Here is a 24,637-nt window from a genome sequence, read left to right as displayed (position 1 = left end):
TGGCCTATTTACCACAATTTACCCACATTTTTCATTGCAACAAACCTTTTTGCAAATCATGCTGGACTACTTAAGATTTCACAACATATAATACATTTTCAAATTTCATGTTTTGGTTGAAACAGCCACCTTATACGGTTCTTCTTCTGTGGCTTACAAAGTTGTCACCATTCATAAACCACAGAACTGACAACTGGCTGTGTAGAGCAAATGTTTCCTCAGGGACTATTTTCTCTGGAAGACAGTGTTTCACTCCGCCCCAATTTCAAGTCATCAAAACACAACAGTGCTGCTGCTTCTACGAAAACTAATGTGGGTGACTTTATTATGGTGGTGGAACACTGGGGTGAAGAAAGTGTGAAGCGGAAAGTTCATTTTCATATCATAGTGGAATGAATGGAAACCAATGGCTGGATAAAGGGGGTGGGAGGGTGATATTGGAGTTCTACGATTACTTGCTTTGGGAAAAGATTAGCAGAAACAAGCAGCACATTTTGTCAATATTGCATTAAATCACTGGTGTGATCCTTCAAATGAGACTGTAAATATCCTGCTAACAAAAAGCTAATACTGCCGCCCACATTAAACATATAGGGCTAGCTGACTGTTCTATTATTTATGACTAGATTCATTCTCATTCACTGACAAATAAAACACATTGTTGGCTAGTTACTACGTCTATTTCTGTGGAGGAGATTCACTGCAATTCTGCTGGTCATCAGCCTGAACAGGTCATCATTTAACCACAGAGCAATATTTTTTTAACACTATCAAATTCATTGCAATAAAATATTAATAATATGACTGTATAACATGTGGTGTCTGCATCAGGGCAATGTTTCATAGATATTAAAAGTAACTAAAATATCAAAATTCACAAAGGTGAACGTCATGACCAAATTTGAAAATAAAACCGATTCCACAAGGTGCATCAGGTGTATCAGTGTTTAAAGACATGATACACCACTGAGAGGATACATAAGTGTCTTATTCACATATGTATCCTCTCGATGTGCTCAAGGAGGAAGACATCACATACTGGCAAGACTTCTTCCTTAGTTTTGAGTGGGTGCAAGATGCAAGTAAAAAAAGCAACATTTTGAGGCCAGACAGGCTAGAGAAAACATGCTGTCATCTTTGGAGAGACTGATTCCCATAAGACTTCACCGTACCCCAATTTTGTGTGTGTGTGTGTGTGTGTGTGTGTGTTTGAGGTCTTTACACCAGAGCTGTGATCTTCCGTCCCACTCTTCAGGACTAAGTGGCCTTCCAATGGCCCAAAGTGCTTATGCAAGGCGCTGCCATACCCCCTTTTTTCACCCTGGTGTTTCTGACAGCCAGTCGTACACATGGAGAGGCGGAAGGAAATGACTTGAGGCCAGGTCATGAAACAGCAAAGACAGGCAAACATTATAGATGTGGTAAACTGCCCTTCTGTCCGTCTCCTCTCCGCTGCATCAAAGGCAGCAGATAAAACAACAGTCAGAAAATGACATTTGGAGCCTGTGATCTTGTGACATGCAGCGTTTGGTTTCCGACGGGCTAATCTCAAAGGTAGCCATGGAAAAAATAATATATATACACACACACACACACACACACACACACACATATATATGTACAGGACATGAATGCAAGTAAATGATGCAGATTAACATGGACATGTTTTGGACGGTTGTCATTTTTATTCTTTTACTTAAGTCTTTTCTTAAATATTAAGTATTTCTTAAGTATTTTCAAGTTTGTAAAGGCCCCGACTATTTTTTATAGACCAGCACGGTTTATAGATGCGTGTGTGCATGCATATTGCTGTATGCATGCATTTTAGTTTAAGTGCTTCCAGGCTGGTATGTATGTTTTGTGCATTTATGTGTGTGTGTGTGTGTGTGTTTGTGACCAGCCTGGGCAGATGTAGAGGTTCACGCTTTGCCGCCTTAAAGTGACATGCCACTTGCCTCTTGTTTGTATACAGCTTTAGGTCCTCCGCTCGCTGACTGACTTTGTGACTATACAGTGTAAACATGCCACCATCCCCGACGATCACGTGGCGTTATGTGACTGCCGAGACCTATTCGCCACTATTTACTGATCAGTGATTGCTACAGCACACATTCAGGGAGGTGGAAGCGAGGCACAGTGAGATGAGCAGATGATACATTATGAATAGTAAAATAGCTCAAGGACTATTGGGTGCTGTAGGTAATGGGCTCGATAATAAGAAAAAGAAAAAAGAGGGAACAACTGGCACTTTTGTGTCATGGCTGCTCCATTTTATTACAGCGAAGTAGCGCTGAGGGTAATAAGTCCATGTCATTTAAAGGTGCCGTGTGTTGCATTTAACCATAAATGAATCAATAGCACATTAATATTGAGACTGCGGTACAATAAGCATTCACAAACAAGACCCATCGCTGGCAGCCTCTTCCGGCCCCAACCCCGCATTTTACTTTGTGTGGGGGTCAGATTTTGTAGGGAAATCTGCTGTTCGCTTTTCAGCACAAAACACAAAGAGGAAGCGCTACTCATTTCGAAGGTAGTGTGTCCAGAACACAGAGGTCCCACATGTCCCAGATATGCAGCTTTCTTTTTGCCTGATTTGGAGGACACAACTGATGCATGCCGCCCCCCCCTGTATCCCATCATCCACTCTGCACTGTTGTCCTTTTGGAAAGCTCGTGCCAGGAGGTGAAATGAAAAGTGAAAACTGCATACAAATGTAAATGTATCTTGTTGTTCATGTTATCCATTGTAATCTAGAATAAATGTAAAATGTGTTAATGATATATTATTTATTCTAAAGGTTGAGCTTATCTTTTCACTAGCCACCTAAGTAAACCAGCAGAACTATAAGACTAACGTAGTCATTTTAAATGAGGATTAAAAGCTTTGCAATTACATTTTTTGAATGCAAACATGGTTTATCGTGGAATAACATAGGCATAGGCGGTTCTAGGGGGTGGCAGGGGAAAAATGCCTTGCCACCCTAGTTGCCACCCCAATTTCAGACAATTTATTTATTTATTTTTTAATTGTGGCTGTTCGGAAACTCGCTGTTACGAGACTCAAATGTCCAAGTGCAAGTAAACGCAGCAAAAGATGACACTCCCACTATTTAAGGGGTTGATAAATAAATAAATAATAAATAAATAAACACCTTTTGGTTTTCTATTCAATGCTTTACTCATGTACCACAATAATAGAATGTTTTTGAGTTAAAATATCCTCATTTGGGGGTTTTCCAAGCAAATACTAATATATGTGATTGTTTGGTATTAAATCAGCATATATATTTCTGCCACCCCTTAAAGTCTCCATGCCACCCTCTTGCCACCCCATGAATATTTGTCTAGATCCGCCCCTGAACATAGGATATGTTTCTGCTCATGAGGGGGAATTCCTAGTGACACAAGGGTGAATCCTCAGTGGCCCGTCCCAGTTAGCAACTGTTGGTCTAAAGGTCAGAGGGTCAGACCTTCAGACCTCTGGAGGCCACACCTTCACACACTGCACCTTTGGTAGGTGGTGTTCTCTGAGTTTGGACACAGCTAATGTTTCTGGTGGAGGCAGAAGAAGTGAAAAGCTGGTGGGCGGACGGGGGGGCCAGGAAGCAGCAGGGTTTCTGGGAAGTGTGGTCTACATTTTAAGAAAGCACTAACACTGCCAACACCACTGGCATGAGACGGAGTCCACCAATCATCTGGACCATAGTCATATTTCAGTGTGGCACAGTTCACTTGACAATGATATACTGATATTTTAAAAATTGCAGTGAGCAAGCCAAACACACAGAATGACTGGTACGATCCTGTAAGGATGGTACACTTTCAGAATACTAAGTTATATTTCATAAAGTTTACCATCCACCCTTCCCTCTTACAGTTTGCTTGAAAGCGCTGGTAAGGTATTCATTATGGATCTGCACAGCAACACACATGAATAGAACTTTAAGATTTCATTTGGACTCTAATGGTTGGGACTGTGGTCTATCATTTTTTTTTTTTTTGGTCTCTGGCAATCAGCTATGAAGCGCTTTCAGAATTAGCAGCACAGCAGCTAAACTCATTTGTTATGATGCTTAATTTTAATTATGAAACCTGAAGGGGACCAGTGAGAGTTGTGTAACAGAACTAATGCCGGTGTTAGCATGTGCACTCACCACCCAAAGTTGCATTGTGCTTTCTGTGTGCTTTTTGGAGAAACATGCTCGGGTGATTATCAAAAATGGAACAAAGTGGTGCATTCAACGCTTTTCATGTCTTCTGAGAAATATGAGCTCTTTATCCCTAACTGATGCCTCCTCCGATGCCGCACAGTAACTGGAGAGTTAATTAGAGTTTGCATCACACCAGTGTGGGAGATTTGTTTCAGCTGATGGAACTGTTTGGTCACAAATTGCTGTTTTGTCCCCCGCCAGACTGCTGCCTTGGTCCTTGTTAGTCGATGCACCAAAAGACAGTTAATCATACCACAGCTTGGTTGTACTATTCAACTTACAATGAATATGTTTCCACTTGTTTTTCTCAGCCTGCTCTCACAGCACCCCAAAGTTTTTAATGCATTTTTAAAGTCTTTTTTTCTTTTTTCTGTGAAAGCTGCTGTTTTTCTTTTTTCTTTTTTCTTTTTTTTTTGGTAAATCTGTTTCCCCTTATCCCCTCTACTTTTCTCCTATTGTCGACACTAGGAGCCAACTCAAACAGACAAGGCGCAGATTTCAACAGTAATGATGGTGGCGATGATGAAGGTATTTTTATGTCTTTTTTCCCTTTTTGACAAAAAAAAAAAAAGCCTGACACTTGTGCATGACAGAGAACCTATAGATCTCTTTTTGAATTGCGTTAATTTTGACCCCTTGCCTCCCCCTCTCTTTTTTATCCCCCCTCGGAGTGCATATCAGTGCACACCTCCTCGCTCTCCATTTTTGAATCGACCTCTTTCCTCTTTGGAGATTATTTAGACACAAACCAGAGGGTCTGGTCTGAGGTGAAAGGACACCTCTAAACAGGAATGAGGTGGACATTCCGATAAATCACCACTTACCAGAAATGTTCCTTTTCTCACCCGTTTTTGCCACGCCAAATGCAATTTCAATTAAACTCTGCATGCGATTTTGCCTCCTCCGATGAATTAATTTTTCAAAACTATCATGTCCCTCTCTGCCTTTCTGCATTTTTTTCTCTTCCTCCATTGCTCGGTGAAGCATGAGCACTAACCCATGTTGTTTTGACAGTGGAAATTTGTTCATTGGTGGCTCGGTGAAAATAACTGCCACATATTTCTTTTCTTCCAATATTAACACCTCGCTCTTGCATGGTAATAACCAAACGGTGGGTTTTGTTTCACTGTGTCGGGTGATCTGTGGGGATGGTGGATAGCAGGGACTTGGGGTGAGGAAGCCATAGGAGTCGTTGCAGTAAAAGGGCACCATTTGTCTTCTGGGGAAAGACAAGGAAGTGCCAGAAAAAGCACTGACATTTCTGAATCACAGTATTGTGGGCAGTTTTGAAGGATACTGCATTAGAAAGTGATATTTTACATAATCCTTACATCCTCTTACATGAGCAGGCTTTATCCAGGCATTTCTGACTTATAAGTGAAAACCAGGAACCGACCTTAGATGCTGATGGAATGAACCTAGAGGACACAGTCTCTTCTGTTCTGAGAATTTCACTTCACCTTCCTCACTGAATAAACTGGGACTTTAAAGGTACCATATATACATCAATAAATCATAATTTGTAGGACTTTACAACAATTCAACAGTGCAATATCCCTGTGTATATAAGGTGTATTTGCTTTTTTACATATGCACAATTTCGTATTTCTGTATTTATTGTTGTAAGGATTAATGGACATATTAAAACATAATGTGCATACTTTTTTACAACTAGGATTAATGCACAACTAGGATTAATCTACATATTTATACATCATTTGTATACGTTTAAAATACATTTCTACATATATTTTTATGTTTCTTATTTATTTTTCTATTTCTTATCATTTGGCTTTTCTCTTGGGAATTTGAGCACCTGCAAGTGACCCAGTTACCCCTCGGGGATCAATGAACTATTTCTGATCTGATTCTGTTTTTGACTTGAAAAACCACGTGGCCACACTTTGAACCAAAACATTTGGTCTCATCATAAAATAGTCAGGCCAATCAGCATCCTTTGAGGTGCTACAGGTGTGGCTTAGGTCAGCGGTTTCCAAAGGGGGATCCGGGGAACCTCCAGAGGTCCTTGAGGGACTTCCAGGTGGTCCTCAGCAAAATGAGGAATAGTTTATTTTCGGTACAATTTAATTTACAAGAATTGTAAGAACTGTAATGCAAGAACTGTAATGTTATGTTTCAATCCCAACACTTTTCCATGTACAAGTATGACATCTAAGTTATTTAACACCAAACACAAACCCAATTCAGTTTTGGGGGTCCAGAATGTGAAACAGTTTGGAAACCCCTGGGTTCAGGTGATGATGACATGCGAAGCTACAGATCGCTGAACTGCAACACTGAATCAACATCAACGTACATTTCTCTAACAAATACGGTAAGACTCGTACAGCTTGCTAACAAGCGAGCAGTACGCTTGCTCACTGTGGCTGCTATTTGTTTAGCTCTGCTACTTGTTTAGCTCTGGTGTTGTGCCATATGATGTTTGTTTGATTGGACAGGTAGCTAATGATTGGCAGATGGTTGATTCAGTCACCTGCTATGTATTTTTGTAAATGTCCATTGCTGCCATCCGCTGTTCCAAATGGCTTTAATCAAACAGTGCCCAGACTGTGTTTTGTGTAGTAGAGAACAGTAACAAAATCAGAATGTGGCTACAGCAGGCCATACTATAATCACAGTGAGTGAACAACGCTGTCATTAACAACACTGTCAGCCTCTACAGCCGCTCTGCATCTGACAGTCAGCTCGTGTGATTTGATGGGATACCCACTGGATTGCTCTTACTGCACATAACAGGAAGGAGGCGCTGTTCTCTCAAACAGAACTAATGCTGCCTTCATTTTATATGGTATTTATCTTTAGTACCATATGCCGCCATATAAACAGTTTTCATGTCAACAGCTTTCATGTCAACCTCCAACTTGTAATTACAGCTAGGAATTGGCATATGAATAACAGAGAAGGATCTGGAAAATGATTAATATTACATGTAAGTAAAACCACGTTTAACACCACTTTTACATGGGAATCTTTCCGACCTCCACCTTCCTTCCCATATGATGGAACCACAGTATTAGTAGAGTTTCTAGCAATGGCAGATGGTTTGAAAAGTGTAAGGATAATAGAAAAATCACATCTAATGCTCTTCCTCTTCAGTGCAGACAGACATGGCAGGGAGGGGCCGGGGGGAAGGACACAACAGGGTTAATGGGAAATGTGGCCTTAATTTTGTGAAAGACTAGCACTAACTAGAAGCTCTCAACCACAGCGGCCATGGCTTCGTTTGTTTATAATAATTATACTATGGCATCACAATTAATTTGACAAGGATGTGTTGATGTTTGTTTGTTTTTAAAAAGCTGCATGTTATATCTTTAAAGACTAATATGAAACACATTTTCTGTCTTAGCTGAACTTTAAATTTCAGAGAAGGATCCCTGATTTTTTTTGTTGTTTTTTTTTTTTTAACCAGGAAGTTTTATCTAGTAACACCATATTTTCGAATAACCTTCCAAAATGAAATACATTTTTTTTTCATTTTGCAATTACACCTACATTTTGAAATAACTTGCTGCATTTTGTAATAACAACCTTGATTGCAAAATGTAATGGTTGTTATTAAGTAGGAAAATGCAGGGGCTACATCTTATTGATGAATATGTAATAACATGCACAAATGCTGCCTTCATTTAAATCACGTATCATGCCTTTACTTACTTAAATGAAACTGCTCTACAGTGCAGAATTTAGTGCTATTCTACAGTGCAGAATGTGTCACTCCCCCTTGAGGCTAATCTCTTACTTTTTGAAGATAGTCCAACTGCAACTTGCAGACTCGCCCCAGACAAAACTAAGGCACCCGCTGCAGTCTAAGACACGCCCGCAGCAAACTAAGACACACCCACACCAGTCTAAGACACGCCCACATCGGTCTGAGACACACCCATATCAGTCTGAGACACACCACTGAGAGGGGTTAAGGCAAGGGAAACATGAGCGGAGTGCTTACAAAGCTTACAGAGCCTCTTATTATAAAATGCATGGAAATTTATTGTGTTTTGCCTGACATTTTTTATTACAAAATGTGGCAAGGTACAAAATAAAGCGAATAGGTAACAGCATGTCCATCGCACTGGGTTTAGTCATGTTCTGTCGTGAAATTCTAAATGGTTGCATTACCTCTGGGGCTTCAGAACAGTGGCTTGGAAATACCCTAATATATTGGATTTGCACCTAACAGATGCAGCATAGTTTACCTCAAATGAGAAGGGCCAGATCATTGGAGATGATACTCTGTTAAAATAGATTACAAAAACACACCATCTGCCCACAGCTGTTGCTGGGGAAAGACAATATGCGCTGTGGAGGCACAAGTGTTTGTTTTGGGACACTGTTATCTCATTCTTAGAGTAATGCGGTTCAAACATTAAAAGATATATGAGCAAAAAGAAGTGATTGTAAGCTTTTGGGGTCCATATTACAGAAACTTACTGACTTGCAGATCCCATCTTAACTGTTTGGTAACTATGGCAATTAGGATTAAGACCTGATTTGGGCGATTTCAAATGATTAAGTCAATGTCCCTATCCTAATTTATATGATACGATATGCTATGATATAATATGGTATGAAAGGAGAAGTATATTACACACGCTTCCTAACCCTAACCCTAACCTAACCCTAACCCTAACTTCCCCCAATAAACCCATCTAAACCTAAGGATAACCATCAAGCTGTTCTTCTCACTTGTCTATATGGCTGATTTGTATTGCTCTTATGAAACCAACAAAATGTCAACAATGGGAACTTGACTGAATGATGTGTTACAGTATGATGACCAAATGCTCATTAGTAGATGCTGATGCTTGATTGAGTATTGTGGATTTCCTAACCTGAGATGAGGTAGGATGAAGGAAGGTAATACAGGATACCAAAAATGAGTGAGGAGTTGCTTCTTTAATTCCAAATTTGGGAAAAATCCTATCTTAGACTCCTCATATCTTAACCGAAGACTTAAGATAGGGAGGTTCTGTAATATGGCCCCAAGGTCTCCGCCGTGCCGTATCAAAATGGTAGCGAAAGGTCATCGTTCCACACACTTGGAAAACAGGTTTGCATACCGCAGATACGACAGTGCGACCGTGAAACGCCTGGATAAACGCGTTTTCAGGCACAACGTAGGCCTTCCTGTGTTTTCAGGAGAGCGTGCACGATCGATGCACTCTGACTGTTTGAACATCTGCAGTGGCAATGAATTACACTCCCGGCTCCCCTGTGGTTCCACCTATACCTCAGTGCCTGCTGCAGAGCCACCTCACAGCACTGCAGACAACCTTTATCCAGCCGTATGTGCGTTTCACTCCAAAACACTCTCCCGGCCAAAATCATTTTTGTGGAAATTTGAATTTTATTTTTTATTTTATTTTATTTTATTTATTTATTTTTGTTCAGTATAAAATTTGCTTTTGTCAAAAGCGCTCGCCTGAAGAACACTGTTTGAATCAAACATATCCCTAATTTTAATTATTTCATTACGTCTCCAAAATACAGATGTTCTGGGGGTATTACTGGAATTGCTTTTTAAGATTTGGCTGTAATTACTTTTCTCTTTTGCAAAGAGACACTGTGGCTAAGTATAATTGTGGCTCGTTCAAAGCAGAGGGTGCATGTCGGGGTTTTTCCTTTTCAGGGATGGTTTGACAATATCCTCAACACGCTGTTTTCGAGCAGTTATTTAGCTGCTCCTGACAGGTTTCTGTTTGGCTGCGGGCCACATAAAGACTTTTTTTTGTGCCTCTGGAGAGCAGCGGCTGGCTGTAGCTGGCATGTCAGAGAACAGTTATCGAAGAGGAAGCAGTGGGCTCCTCTCTGTCGGGGAGGAGCGGGGGATGGGGCGGCTGATGCGGGACACACATTACGGTGCCAGTGCACCTCCATTAGCTGCCATTTCCATTTGTTCCCGCTAACAGTCGAAAATGCTGAAAGCAATGGAAAATTCACATGGACCCCCCTCAAACACACTCACTAGCCAACCACCCCCCCCAGTCCCCCCATCACCACCACCACCGCCGCCGCCCCCACTCATATAAAGATGAGTAATGTGCGCAACGCTGCGCAGCCAGTGGAGGAATATATTATCCCCCGGCCGGCGTGGCAGTGATGAATGTCCAGGACGAACTCGCTGCAGAGTCACCCAGGCAGCTCCACAGGCCCGAGAGAGAGAGACAGAGAGGGAGGGGGGGGGGGCAGGGAAGGGAAGGGGGGTTGGAGGCGTGCTGGGCGAAGAGCACTCGAAGCTGTTTGATTTCTTTAGTTTTAAGTGCACTCCACGCTGACAGGATGGGGACACTGTGCCCCGAGACCACCCTCTTCTTCCCTCGCCATAAAGCACGGCTCTAAATCTGTAGGGGATGTTTCTGCCGGATCAAAGTGCCCTGAGTGACCCCCCCCCTCCCGCCCTCTCCCTCCCCGTCCGCCCCCCCTTTTTCCAACCCTGTGACTGCAGCAGCACTACACCAAAAGAGATGGGCAGTAACAAGTCAATTTGCCTGTTTTTTTTTTTTTTTTTTTAGTTTGATGCAGAGCCAGCCCAACGGCTCTGTGTCGGAGCGCCGAGCCCTGCAGAGCCCTGCAGCGCCCGTCAGATGGGTATCAGTTTGAGACCCTGACAACTTTATGGGAGTGCTCCGCTTTTATGTGCATCCGGAGATCTCGCCGCTCCAAGGTTGTTTCCACCGCCCACAGTGTTCCGCTGGGCCTCCCCTAATGAGGAACTGCATGATAAACAGGAACTTATTGACACAATCCCATTGTCCTGTTTCTGCCTGTGTAATTAGCAGGTTGTATATAACCAAGTAAATCTATCCAGGGTCGCCAGGTTGACCCCGGCTCCTCCTCAGGCCTGTCGCTGCTAGCTGTTTAGAGCGCTGGCTCGGTTGCAGGTGAGGAGTTGTGAAATAGATGCAGACACATTAGTGAGCGCTAGGCACCCACTCAGAGCACAGCGGAGATTAATAACCTGTCACTGTGGGTTGTTTTCTACTCCTTCTTTTCTCACTGTTTTCTTTTGCGGAGGAGGAGAATGATACACTCCCCTTGCCGAGCACCAGTGCAGCCCGCCTGCCTGCCTGCCTGCCTGCCTGGCCAGCCGAGATGCTGCTTTGTGCCAAGCCTACCGAGAAGGTGCATACAGAGCCAACCTTTCCGTCGCCCGCTGTTGCATTGCACGTCTAGCCCCAGCCAAAGGCAAATGCAAAGCAAACCAATAAGCGGTGTGTGCAGAGCAGGCCTCCAGTTAAAACCAATTACACAAGAAAGACAGGAGCTGTGTAGCCGGTTTTTCCCCACTGCTCCATTTCTGGTGCACCCATGACTCGGTATAATAAGCGGCAGATGCTGTTTGAAATGCCCGAATGCTTGATTTTGAATAACATTCATATGCCTCTGTGCATAGGAGCTGCACCGTGGCTTTGAATCTCCCAACAAACAGTAACACAAACAGGCCAGCTCCCTTCTCAAGTCGGCATTTTTCAAAGCGGATGCTCTCATCCTGAATGACATTTGAGAGACTTCCAAGGAACCCGGGCGGCCGGGCTGTGGATAATGGGTTCGTTCAGCTGTTCATTCCAGGCAGCTGAACCTACAGTAGTGCAGGAGATCTGAGAGATGCCGGGCCGCGCAAGGACAACGATATGATACTTTCGGAGTTTTTTTTTTTTTTTTTTTTTTTTTTCCTGGGGTTGAATTCAGGAAAAAAGAATGGAGGGGGGGACGAAGCATTTATTCTGAGTCAGACCGCCTGTTTTCAAGCCTTGAGGTGGAATAGCGGATGCTGAGCTTAGCCTCCCCCAGACCCACAGGATTTCATTTAAAAGTCAGTCGAGAGATCCCGATGATGAAGATGCGGCTAGCTGATATAATGTGCCCGTCGGTTGTTGGGAGAAATGATATCTTCCCGTTCCATCTTCTTCAATGCTAAGGCTCCACTCTTAATTTATAATCACCACCTACACATGTACTAATCACCCAGCTTAATCACAACTGGAGAGCCTCGTAAACAAGGTATTCATCTGGCCTAATTGCAGCATTCCCAGCGTATTACACCAAGAACAAATGAAGCAGGCAAGGGAGGACATAGATGCACAGATTGCAGGGTTGAAGCCATGGAAAATGTCATCAGGTTCTGCTAGGGAATACCAAACCATATCTGCAGCACTCATAATAGACCCTGAAAGGGTAAATTTTATGATTAAATAAGAGATTCTGGATCCATTTTGTTTCCAGTTCAACCATGTCTGGCACTAATATTAAAGGATCACATCGTTGATTTTGAATGGAAAATATATCTAAGTTCTCTCTTTTTTTTAATAAACATCCTGTGAAGAATATGACCAGCAAACTTAAAAAACACTGATTTTGAATGTTTGGCCCATTTACCATTTATGCACATATTACCTTGCAACAAACCTCCGTGTCATGCACAGAGAAGTTCACTGGCACAGAGCAAATGGGGGAGAAAGAACCAGTATCAACTGAGATGTAATTTCAACTTAAGAAAACAGTGAAATCATGTTGTGTTTGAGGAGGCTGGGTAACGGTAGAGAGTGGACAAAGGGTCGGATTTTTCAGATTTCCATCTGAAAAGTACAAACTTGTTCTTTAAACTCCTGATCTTAACGTAGCAGTTGGCCTGACTGGCATTGAGATAGCACTGTTTGGCTTATCCAAGACACCAGCCATGCAGTACAGAAACAGAAAATAATCCTAAAGTAATCCAGTTAGAAGAACTGAAACGATGTTTCAGACCATCTTGTTTAACTGTTTATCTTTGAACGGCACAATTACATATTAATAGTGACCACAGAAATAAACAAATTGGCCGACCTCGCAAGCTTCCACAAATGAGCCGTCAGTTTTCTACCTGTGGCTGTTTTTAGTGCAACGTCACGGCAGTTTGGCCGTAAGAACAACGCAATACATAAATCCCGACGTTCTTATTTACTGATGTGCAGTTAGTTCCACTTAGCACCAAAAACTGAAGGGCTTGGCAGAATTTTTATTGTTAAAACCATCACAGAAGTATCAAACAGACATGCATAAACATTACTAAAAATGCATATACTGTAAGAGTTGAGATTGGGACCTTTAAAGGTACCAGGTCCCAATGTCTCTTAGAGGGGGAAAATCATCCAAGTGGAGACCAGATGTCTGAGCCGAGTGGTGGCAAGCGCAATGAGAGGCACATTGTCATAGCTTAGTAACACAGCATCAGCATAATGTTAGTTAGCAACTCATTAATATGCTAAAATGTTCTTTTTTTTTTTTTTTTTTTTTTTTTTTTTTTTTACAAAAACAATGACTGGCTGACAAGATTCAAAAACCGCATTCATTTTTGCCATGGGTGAAACACAAAAGGGTCCCGAAATGTAACAAAAAGCCACAAATTAACGACACAGTACAGTCTTTAGAGTGTTATCTTAAAATTTCACACTGCACATCGCATTTCGATTCCGTCCCTCTATCTCTCTATATGCGCTGTATTGTATAAATGATCATATTTGAATAATGAGTTGATACACGTTGTGTACAGGCCCCAAGGCATAATTGTGTGATTTGCTGATCCATCAGGGAATGCAAATCATGAGCAAATTGATTTGTTGTGAGGTGAGACTGCTAAAAAGGTCAATCTAATTTTCCTGTTGTGCAGACATGGATACTGTAAGTGTTTTACATTTGCCTGATTATTAAAATGTCAGGCATGAATGAATGCAGAGGATCATGATATATTCCATGTTCCCAACAGTTAATAATCACGATTTTGCTCCAACACTGTACTGATGGTTCTTTTGGACAGCAGCTTTGTTCAGCCTCAGTTTTAATAAACGATGAGAGTCAAAGGATGAGCTCAACCTGACGCCGGCTCTAAAGCCTGCACAGCAAACATTTTGACACTGAATATGTGTTGATATGACAACAGCTTGAAGCAACCCGTATAAATATAGCATCCAAATGAAAGCTGACGCGATGTCTGATGTCATCCAAACCTGCGACCTACATCGCTTTGTGAAACTGTGATGTTCATATCTTTATGATATCAATTCAAAACATCCATTGAAATATTCTGTTTGATATTTTGCTTGACGATATGGTTAAAAAATCGTATTACAATTAATTTTACAGATATTGCAATTGTGATATGATTCATGATTTCTGCAGGAATAGTAAATTAAAATGATGATAATGTGATTTTTGCTGAGGTCTGTACCAAAAAACCTGTTTTCCTACATCTGAAAAATACAATTTCTAAGCCAGGGCATCGTTTGCATAATACTTTATTTATTATAATTTGACAAACACTTTACCCATCAAAAAAATGCAGCTTGTGCAATTTGGATATCGTATTTGGCCATATTGCAATTTCGATGATATTTCAATGAAGTAACAGTTCAGCCCTAATTTTTTACTGGCCATATTATCATATTCTGAAAAATTTGAGATGAACTGGGCTCCCTCCTGCACGCTGCTGTCCATCAAATGCTTGCTGGGTACAATAGCAACATGTGGCATTTATTTATTTATTTATTTATTTATTTTGGGAGACTGCAGTAGTTACTGCTTAAGGACTCCTGTGTGTGTGGCTCTCTTTGCAGACATCCATGATGAGAACGGGCTAAAACCAGTCATGGTTTACATCCACGGAGGCTCCTACATGGAAGGAACCGGCAACATGATCGACGGCAGCATCCTGGCAAGTTACGGGAACGTCATCGTCATCACAATCAACTACCGACTCGGAGTTCTGGGTGAGTCAATTAATCTGAGGCTATATTTCATATGGGAAAAAGTTGATTGACCGATTGAATGAGACAGAAAGTGAGCGAGTTATTGATTTAACGAGTCACTTAATGACCGATTGATTGGCTTACACTATCGACCACAGCTGGCAGGTTGATTTTTTTTTTAAACCATAAAAGCTCCTGGAGGACACTTACAAAATGCCTTTCGTTTCAGTGTGTCTTCACTATTTAAACAACAAGTCTACATGCGAGGAAGCAGACAGTGAAAATCTTCCTAAGCTCTTTTTGATTACATTTTTGAATAACTGCATGAGAACATTATAATAAAACCGGTAGACCTTTCTCACTGTGCATTGATGGATCGCCTCACGCTTTTAATTAAGTTGGGCTTACTCGCGCCGTGTGTGTTATGTAAGTGCTGCAGTGGTGGATTTCTACTGTCATTCTCATAGAGCAAATATGCTGAAGCAAATCAGAAAGGTTAATCTGTTCACCTATATGCACATAATGTATGCAGAGATGTTTTAAACAGTTCACTTGTTCTTGATTGTGTCCAGGGTTTGTGCAGGCTGTGATGGCAAGGCACAGCTCGGGTTCTGCAGTGTTTTTTTTTGTTTTGTTTTTGTTTTTTTTTTTCCTTTTTCTTTAGAGTGATTGTACTCAAATGCAACGCTGAGAGATAAGCATGTGCAAATTGAATGAAGATGATTACATTTGCAGCTATTTCAGGTGCCTTAATCATTCTGCACAATCAAACCTCAAGCAGGATAAAAGTTGTACACTGGAAAAATCGATCTAATCAGTTTCAATGTGCCGATCTGAGCCACTATCTACACCGCTGTGCTTTTTTTATCCATGAGATGAAAGTAGTTTCTAGCACACATGGGAGCGCTTTATCTCACCTTTGACATAAAGATTTGTTGTTTGAATGTCTGTCGCCAAAGGAAAAAAAAAAAAAGTCTGAGAAGGGGATGATAGCATCGAACGTTTTGAGTGAGAGATCGTTGAAGTTTCCGACACTCTGTACCGAAATGCTCCTGGAGGGAGCCTGGCCGTGGCCATTTTCTGACTCCCTCATCCATTCAAGTCGAACCAACATGTAGTGTGGAAATGGTGGCTGACGAGTGGTGAAATGGAAAGGATATGCTTTGCCAGCTTGCACAGATATTGTGTTTGTCTGTGACATCTAAATGGGCAGGAGAACAAATGCTAGAGGTAGTGTCTCTCTCCATAAGACGCTTCACTCTTGTAAACGACTTTAATATCAGCCTATGAAGACTGAAGTGGCAACTGCAGGTGAAGTTTGTCCTTCAGCCACCAAGGTTTGTCCACCCACACTTGATATTTGGTTTTGAACTGCTCAATTATGTCTGGATATTAAAAATAGAAATAGACAGCGAGTATTATAGTGTCTGTCTTTTACACATACTCTGTTTAGCTTTGCACACAGACATAACAATAATGATGATTATAATGGAGATTATGATGTTGGTGGTGGCGGCTGAGAAGGCATCTGTGATGATGAGAATGACATTATTGTATCTTGAGGGCATATGCGATGCTTTTTAAAAGATTTTGGGGGAAAGAACCAGTGTTCATTTCATTGACTAAAACTATGACTATGACAGAAGTATTTGTCAAAGACACTTTTTCCAAGATGAAACTGAGATGAAAATGTAGCAAAAATGAATCCTTGGTGACAAAAACCGTGATGAAATATGATGATACTTTTGTCAACAAAAAAAAAAAAAAAAGACTTGAAAAGTCAAGAAACAGATGAATTAAAACAACTCCTGACCAGAGTTTGGAAGGGATCCAGTCATTACAAACCACTAGATAATACAGATGTAGCTAGGAGAGTGCAGATCTCCACCGGGTGCAGCTCCACTTCTTCGGTGCTCAGACTTAGAGGAGAAACCAGCTGATGAGTTAGATCCCAGTTAGGATATAACAGGTTTTTCAAAGGTTTTGAATCACTGCAACCACAAGAGCTCCATAAAGTTTAAATAAATAAATTAAAGAGGAAACTACACAGGAAAAAATGTAATTTGCAATAGAATTAGACTAAAACTCAAAAAAACTAAACTAAAATATTGTTAACACTGGAAAGAATAGTGCCATTGGACAAAAGGACAGTAGAATTTGTGCATACTGTATGTTTATCAAGGCCACTTGAAAGGTCTGTGCGTATAAAGTATAAAGTCAACACACTGTTGACTTTATCTCTTTTCAAATGAGCAGTTACGATTTGTATTGGTTAAGGATAGTGTTAAGGTTAAATCCGGCCAGTAAAACAGTTTGGTTAAGGTTAGGGTAAAATATATGGTACAGGTAAGGTATCTAAAACAGCTTGGTTAAGGATAAGGTGTAGTTAAGGATAAGGGTAAAGTTAGGTAACTAAAACATCTTTGTTAAGGTGAGGTTATGGTTAAAGGTAAGGTTAAAGTTAGGTAACTAAAATAGCTTGATTAAGGATAAGTTAGGGTTAAGTGTAAGGTTTAAAGTTAGGTAACTAAAACATCTTTGTTAAGGTTAGGTTATGGTTAAGGGTAAGGTAAAAGTTAGTTATCTAAAACAGCTTGGTTAATGTTAGGTTAGGGTTATGGGTAAGGTTTAAAGTTAGGTAACTAAAACAGCTTGGTTAAGGTTAGGTTAAGGTTAAGGGTAAGGTTAAAGTTAGGTAACTAAAACAGCTTGGTTAAGGTTAGGTTAAGGTTAAGGGTAAGGTTAAAGTTAGGTAACTAAAACATCTTTGTTAAGGTTAGGTTATGGTTAAGGGTAAGGTAAAAGTTAGTTATCTAAAACAGCTTGGTTAATGTTAGGTTAGGGTTAAGGGTAAGGTTAAAGTTAGGTAAGTACAACAGCTTGGGTAAGTTTAAGGAAACATCAAAATGTGCCTCGGGATCAGTGTTGATGCTTGGGAACAGAAAACAACCATGAGCCCATGTCGTCAGGGCAAATATAAAATTATGAGAGTGCATATTGTTTTTTAAACCTTATGTTACATTTATATCACTCACCCATTTTTTCATGCAATCATCATTTAGCTAGTTTAAATATTGTCATTCATAAAAATTGTTATCCTTTTGTCAGTTATCTGGTTCTGTTTTGTAGTAAAGTAAGTAAATCTGAACTCTCCCCTCTTCGCTGGTATTTTCAATCTTTCAATCTATGGTTGCATGAAAAAAAACAAAAAAAAAAAACAATCTTTGTCTAGCCATAAGAAAAAGAAAAAAAAACATATTTTTCCTTGGCCAGCTACCATGGCAACCAGTCCTTATGTGTGTACAAAGAAAAGTGACAGCTCTCACAGTGCCACTTGAAACATAAGCAAATGCACTTATGTTGAAATAACTTGGGTTTAATGGACAGATAAAGATTATGACTTTATTGTTCTCCTGTGGAATATTTCTTCAAGTGACATACAGCTGTCAGAAATGCCATACAGATGTCGGCTACACAAGACAAGCGGCAGAAATCACATGACAATAACATAAACACATCACATATTTTATGTCAAAGCATCGTATAAAAAGATTGTATCAGCAGGCACTTGGACTGGTATCCGATGCGATTTTTTATTCACTGTTTTCAGCCATGAATTTGATTTATCTGCCATACACTGTTTGCATGTGAGTCATGGTCTCTTAGCAGTGAAGGGAAGCCACAGTACATTCTTATTCACATGCTACTACCACCGCTGCTCTGCTCTGCTTACCATTTGTTATAAGGCCGAGCTGTCTGCACCAGTCACTATATTTAGTTGCCTGAGAGCCGGGGGGAAAAGGTGTTCTGGAAAAGTGTGCACTGCGGAAAGGAAAAAAGAAATGAGGGGAGAGAGAGAGAGAGAGGGAGGGAAAGAGAGAGAGAGAGAGAGAATGCAGATGAGAATACAGACAGAGACAAAAGAGAACGCTGAGAACAAATAGAGTCAGATGAAAAAGAACATAGGGGGAGCAAAGAGTAAAAAATGTAGGAATGGAGATCTTGTTAGGCATTCAAGCAACACTTGACGAGATTTTTGCATAAAGATCCGGTATTACCAGTCCAAATCACAAAGTAGGACTGCAGCGGAGGAGAGGCTCACACCCCCTCTGACCGAGATGCTGGAGATCCACCCTCTCTGGCCCGCTGAAGTTCTGCGCTCGTTCTCAGAGGCAGTGAGGAATCGAAGCCCAGCGTTGAAATCGGACTCACTGACGTTGAATCTTTCGCCTACCGGTGTCTCGATTTCACATCAGTGAAGAAAAGAACAAAAACATTCCAAGTTTCGAAAGGAGGACAGAGCTCAGTTGAGGACAGGATGGCGAAGCAAAGCGAGGGAAACACGATTTCAGAGGATGCATGCTTTGGCACTAGGTTGATAAACATGAGTGCGCTGTGCTTTCCATGATTTCTAGATATTTACACTCAGAATTCCCAATCATCCCAATTAATAGTTTGTCATTGCTTTGATCTTTAGCATTGAGCATAACCGCTGACCCAACATATTATAATAATCAATGTCAGCTTTTATGAAATGTTGTCGCTTTCAGTTACCCAGGGCAACCCACCAGGCATGTCTCAGACTACAGGCTACCCTATGTACAGAGCAAAACTCAGCAAAGACTCAGCAGCCAATTGTACTGTCGAATGCATTTCAAATTACAGATTAAAGTACTGTAGGATTCAAATATAATACAGTACAGTAGCCTATTGAAAATTTACCGTATGAACTCCCAGAGTCTCGAGTTAAGCTTTTTTCTTGTTCTCTCTCAGTGTTCGACTGTATTACACACATTATACCAGTGGAGGGGAACCTATGGCTCATGAGTCATGTCTGGCTCTCTGACAGAAGTCATATTGGCCCTTGACAGAAACTGTATTTCACAGAGAGCATGAATTACTTAATGAACTTACTTAATTAATAGCAAAAATCAAAAGTACTACTAAGATCTCTCTCTCACACACACACTCTCTCTCTCACACACATACATGCACACACACACACCAGCCTGCCCCACCCCACCTCTCTCTGTCTCTCTCCACTGACATATGAAATGGTGACAGCTGTTTTACAAGTCTTTTTTTTTTTTTTTACAGTTGTGAAGCATCAGCCTATTTAACCTATTTTAAATCCTTGCTTGCTGACAGATTTCATCATCCCCTGACACTTTTTACAGTGTTTTCCTCCTGTGTGTTTGCTCTGTGCTCTGTTGACTTCCTCCATCAGCAGTGTGTTTTATAAACTTGCCCAAAAATGCAATTCATGCCCTGGATTTTTTCAGCCATGATTGGCGTGAACACAACTACAATCAGTAATATATTATGGCATGCCATAATATGTGTGTGTGTTTGTATGTATATATATATATATATATATATATATATATTTACATATGTGTGTGTGTGTGTGTGTGTGTGTGTTTTCAAAGGTTTTGAATCATCAATTTTGAATCATAACTGTGCACATAAAATGTGAAATTGATAGACCCAGTAGGATACGAGATCAGCTGTTTACACACACATGACCAAACACATGATCCCCTCCAGGCTGCTGCCTGGCAGAGATATCTAACATCAGTTGAGTGTTATGTATATGTGCTCATGTGTCTCTGGAACAGCAAGAACAGACATGCGGACTAATTTTAATAGCACAATTTAATTGCATAATTGCATCCAATTGATCCCCTCCAGGCTACCGTCTGCTGGAGACAATAACTAATGTAGTGTAATGTAATGTACTGATTCAAAACAAAGCAAATGTGCTGCAAATTTAACACTGACACTTTTGCAAACTAGCTCTTGGCTGAATCACTGTTGTAAAGCATTACTTGATAAAACAGATAATTATTTACATGAAAAAGCAGTGCACTGTTATATCAAGTCCAGCTTTAGTTACCCCTCACTGCCATTTGGAGGTGCCAGTGTGCGAAGTCACCTAGTGCTGCTTTCCCCGATTGCTCCTCTGAACAGTGTGATGCAGAGTTCAGACATCTTGTGTTAGGACATGACAAGCTCTGCAGGCCGAGCAGCTCTCTGTGCTGCCTCGGCCGCCGGGCCGATAAGGAAGAGTGTGTGAATGGAGCGAGAGAAGTCATCAGACACTCATCACCCTTCACCACTTTAACCTCACACACTCTGCTGGACATCTGTCAGTCGCTTTATCGCTTGCACCATTCCCCCGTGCACGCTTTCCTTCAGTCAATTTAAAGATGCAGCACTAATGTACTACAATATCTGCTATAGGAACAGGATGTAGAGGAGAGGAAAACCACCTACACTTACCTTCCTTTCTATTTGTAGAAGAGTTGTTTACTACCTTATTTGCACTGATATGAATGTTTATAGCATAAATTAATGACATGCATCTGAATAAGTTCTATCAATCAAGCTCTATCTGTAATGCTCCTATGGTAATATAACTGATTCTGTTTATTATGGTAGTTTGCCTCATGATGTTGACTGTAAATTGATGGACAAATCTACATTCTTTCATGGGAAAATTTGTTTGTAATATGCTTAATAAGGTAGCTTTCAAAACATAAAAGCAGGGGTGGTGGCATGAAATGCATGTTCTCAAAAGTGTAGATTGTCTCTTTCTCTTACAACTGCATTACTGAGTTCATGATGTGGAATGTACATTGAATGACAAATCTACATTATTTCCCCTCAAAGAATGTAGATTTGATTCTATGGGAGTGTCTAATGTATTTGAAAAGCTGTAGCTTTTAACAGAGTGAAGCAGGTGGGGGAAGGTCATGAAGTGTGTGTGTGTGTGTGTGTGTGTGTGTGTGTGTGTGTGTGTGTGTGTGTGTGTGTGTGTTCTCTGAAGAGAAGATTGTCTCTTTCTGTTGAAATGGCCTGATGGCTCAGTGCTGAGGAAAAAGACTCCATTTGTGACTAATATAAGAGTTGTTATGTAATGAACGGTGAGCTGGATGGTAGAGCTGCATGCTACAGGCTTGTTAAGCAGAGATGAAATGGTGTATAGTGAGGTGAGTGGACTATGACTCCTAGCTGGCAATTTAAAACATTAAAATACTAATCTGTGACATTACTATATGAATTTCTGTTTTTGCCAAACTCTGTCACAGACTACTATCACACCATTGTGATCTCAGCCTATATCCAGTTCATGGAGGATTTTAAATTATAATGGCCTTAAGCTTCCCCACCCAAAAAAAAATACCTTGTACACAGGAAGTGATGCAATTTTTGGCATGTTTTTGGCAGCAGAAACAGTTAATTTTTTTTTTTTATAAATATGACAAGAAGTGGGTAATTAGGCTTATTTAGGACCACAGATGTCCACAAAACCAACAAAACACAAAGCTTACAGAAAACCACTTTAATTTGTGCTCTTCCCCTGAAAAGATCAGTAACTTACATCATGCACATTCCACGTACCATGCTGTAAAATATGAAATTACATCATTAAAGTGGAATTCCCTAAAATCCTGTTTTTCACTGCATTGAATAAATAATAAGTGAAGCATTATAGCCTGATGGAATCCTCATGGAGTCAGTGGACACTTTGGGGTTTGATATAATAAGACTACATATGATCTTCATTCATTATGAGGCAAAGTACTTTTACCAGACTGGGTTATGGATGTGTAATGCTATAACTTGCTTTTAAAACCTTAATTTAACCAAAAGTCAATGCCAGGAAAATAATCCACCCGAAACGACTTGATATAGTTGTTGTCCCTGGGTTTGAAGTGGATTAGAGACAAATTTTGACAAAACACTGGCAAAGAGCTACCCAACATGAAGTGTTTACAAGAGCAAATGTGGAAGCCTTTTTTTTTTTTTTTTTTTTTTTTTTTTTATCAGCTGGTTATAAATCACTGTTCATATGAAAAGGCCATGGTTTCTTTAAAGACAGCAAAAGGAAAAATTAAGCTTTCACCTTGTTAGCTAATTTTCATACACCTACCTACCCATAAGCCAAACAATTTTTCGTGAAAAAAAGAAAAAGAAAACTCAAATTTGTGGTAGGCAAGAGGCAAATACAAATATACCAACTGACACCACATATCAAGAGAACCAATACAAACCTTCCATACAGAAAGGCTCCCATAAAACCATTAAACTCCATATAGAAACCTGCCTGTCCCGCCTGAAAGGGTTCCTGCTGTCCCGTTGGTTTACACTGTTGACAACAACTTCCCCCCACATTACTTCCTGCCCAAAGATCTTCTTTCAACCAGAAAAACATTGAATTACAGAATCAGGATGCTGTAGAAAATGCAAGTTCATTGTAACCTAAAAGACCACAGCAGTGATTTTGAATGTTTGGCCCATTTACTTCAATTTCTCCACATTTTACACTGCAACAAACCATTTTGCAAATCATGTGGGTGTGCTAAAGATTTCACAATATAAACTAGGCAAAAAAAGTTCTGCACCGCTTTTTCAGTCTATAATTTCTCCCCTTTATTTATACCCAGTAGTGTTGTATCTTATACCGTTGTAAAGCCTCATTCGTCCTCTTTCCAATGGGATTTTGCTCCCCGCAAAAAGGGGGGGAGGGGACATGTTTAGCCATGTTGGTCATACCAATCGATTGACAATCCTTACAACTTATTTCTCATTGAAAAGGGGACTAATCAGGCTTTCTAACGGTATAAAAGACAACACCAATCGGTATTGTTAAATGGGAGAAATGATCAACTGAAGAAATACTGCAGGGGATTTTGTCAAAAAAGAAAAAAAAAAAAAAAATGGTCGCTTCCCACACATTTACCAGTGTCACTCATTCCAGAAATGCAGGATCCTTACAAGTTGTATCTCATTGGAAAGAGGACGCATCAGGCTTTACAATGGTATAAGATACAACACTATTGGGTACAAATAAAGGGGAGAAATTATAGATTGAAAAAGCAGTGCAGAACTATTTCTGCCTAGTATATAATCAAAATCCCTCCATTTTCAAATATGAATTTTTGGTTTAAACATACACCTTATCACGTTACCTTAGCACATTTAGCAGGATTCCACTCAGCTGAACTGTAGAGGCGTCCCGTCCATCGGACTGGAACAGGATCGAGTGCACCGGGTCATCAGTGTGTGCGAACTCCAACTCAGGCAATCAGATGGAGGATGGACAGGGGTGCCAGGACTGGGCCGTGCAGGCCTCGTGGACTTGCTTTCATAACACCGAGTCCCATCTGCCTCAAGAAAGCTGTCACATGGGCCAGGGCGACGGTGAGCTTCATTACACAGTGCTGGGATCTGTCAGAGGCACATGGCGCTCTCCATTTTCTCTCTTTCTAACCCCCCGCTGCCTATTATGGCCAGACGTGAGGCGACTACTGATGGCTGCCTGATGTAGACACTTGCCTCCTTCACTGGTCCTTCGCTTGAAACCGAGGATACAGTGAGGAGATAGAGCACCTCATTTCAGTCTTACCCTCTTTAAATTTGTAATACATAGGGCTACTGAATTTACAAAATCTCAAGATACATCCTCTTGTCATGAAGTGCACAGATGAGGTGAAAGCCATTAATCTCTTATTGATTTCCTTTATTAAATGCATGAACAGAGAGATGTGGAGCGAAGCAGATGAGTCAGAGAAGCATATTGAAGCTTTGAGACAATTGAGATGTAACAACATCAGGAGGCTGTCTCTCTGTGCTGGCAGTGTGATGCCCTGTAAGCAGATTACGCTATTGACTCAGA

At 40.7% G+C, this 24,637-nt stretch overlaps 1 protein-coding gene across 2 annotated transcripts in view; it reads left to right on the top strand.

Moving 5' to 3' along the window:
- nlgn4xa (neuroligin 4 X-linked a) overlaps positions 1-24,637 on the top strand; it is a 78,967-nt gene that overhangs the window by 4,909 nt on the left and 49,421 nt on the right. The window contains exons 2-4 of one of the 2 annotated variants that reach the window (XM_030074530.1): positions 4,682-4,729; positions 7,986-7,988; positions 14,824-14,976. In XM_030074530.1, coding sequence (XP_029930390.1) covers positions 4,682-4,729; positions 7,986-7,988; positions 14,824-14,976 — 204 coding nt within the window. The remainder of the gene's footprint in view (positions 1-4,681; positions 4,730-7,985; positions 7,989-14,823; positions 14,977-24,637) is intronic. The other variant, XM_030074521.1, reaches the window with a different exon arrangement.

This window comes from Myripristis murdjan, chromosome 2, assembly GCF_902150065.1.
Source record: "Myripristis murdjan chromosome 2, fMyrMur1.1, whole genome shotgun sequence".
Taxonomy (NCBI): Eukaryota; Metazoa; Chordata; class Actinopteri; order Holocentriformes; family Holocentridae; genus Myripristis; species Myripristis murdjan.
This window is presented reverse-complemented; position numbering and strand designations above follow the sequence as displayed.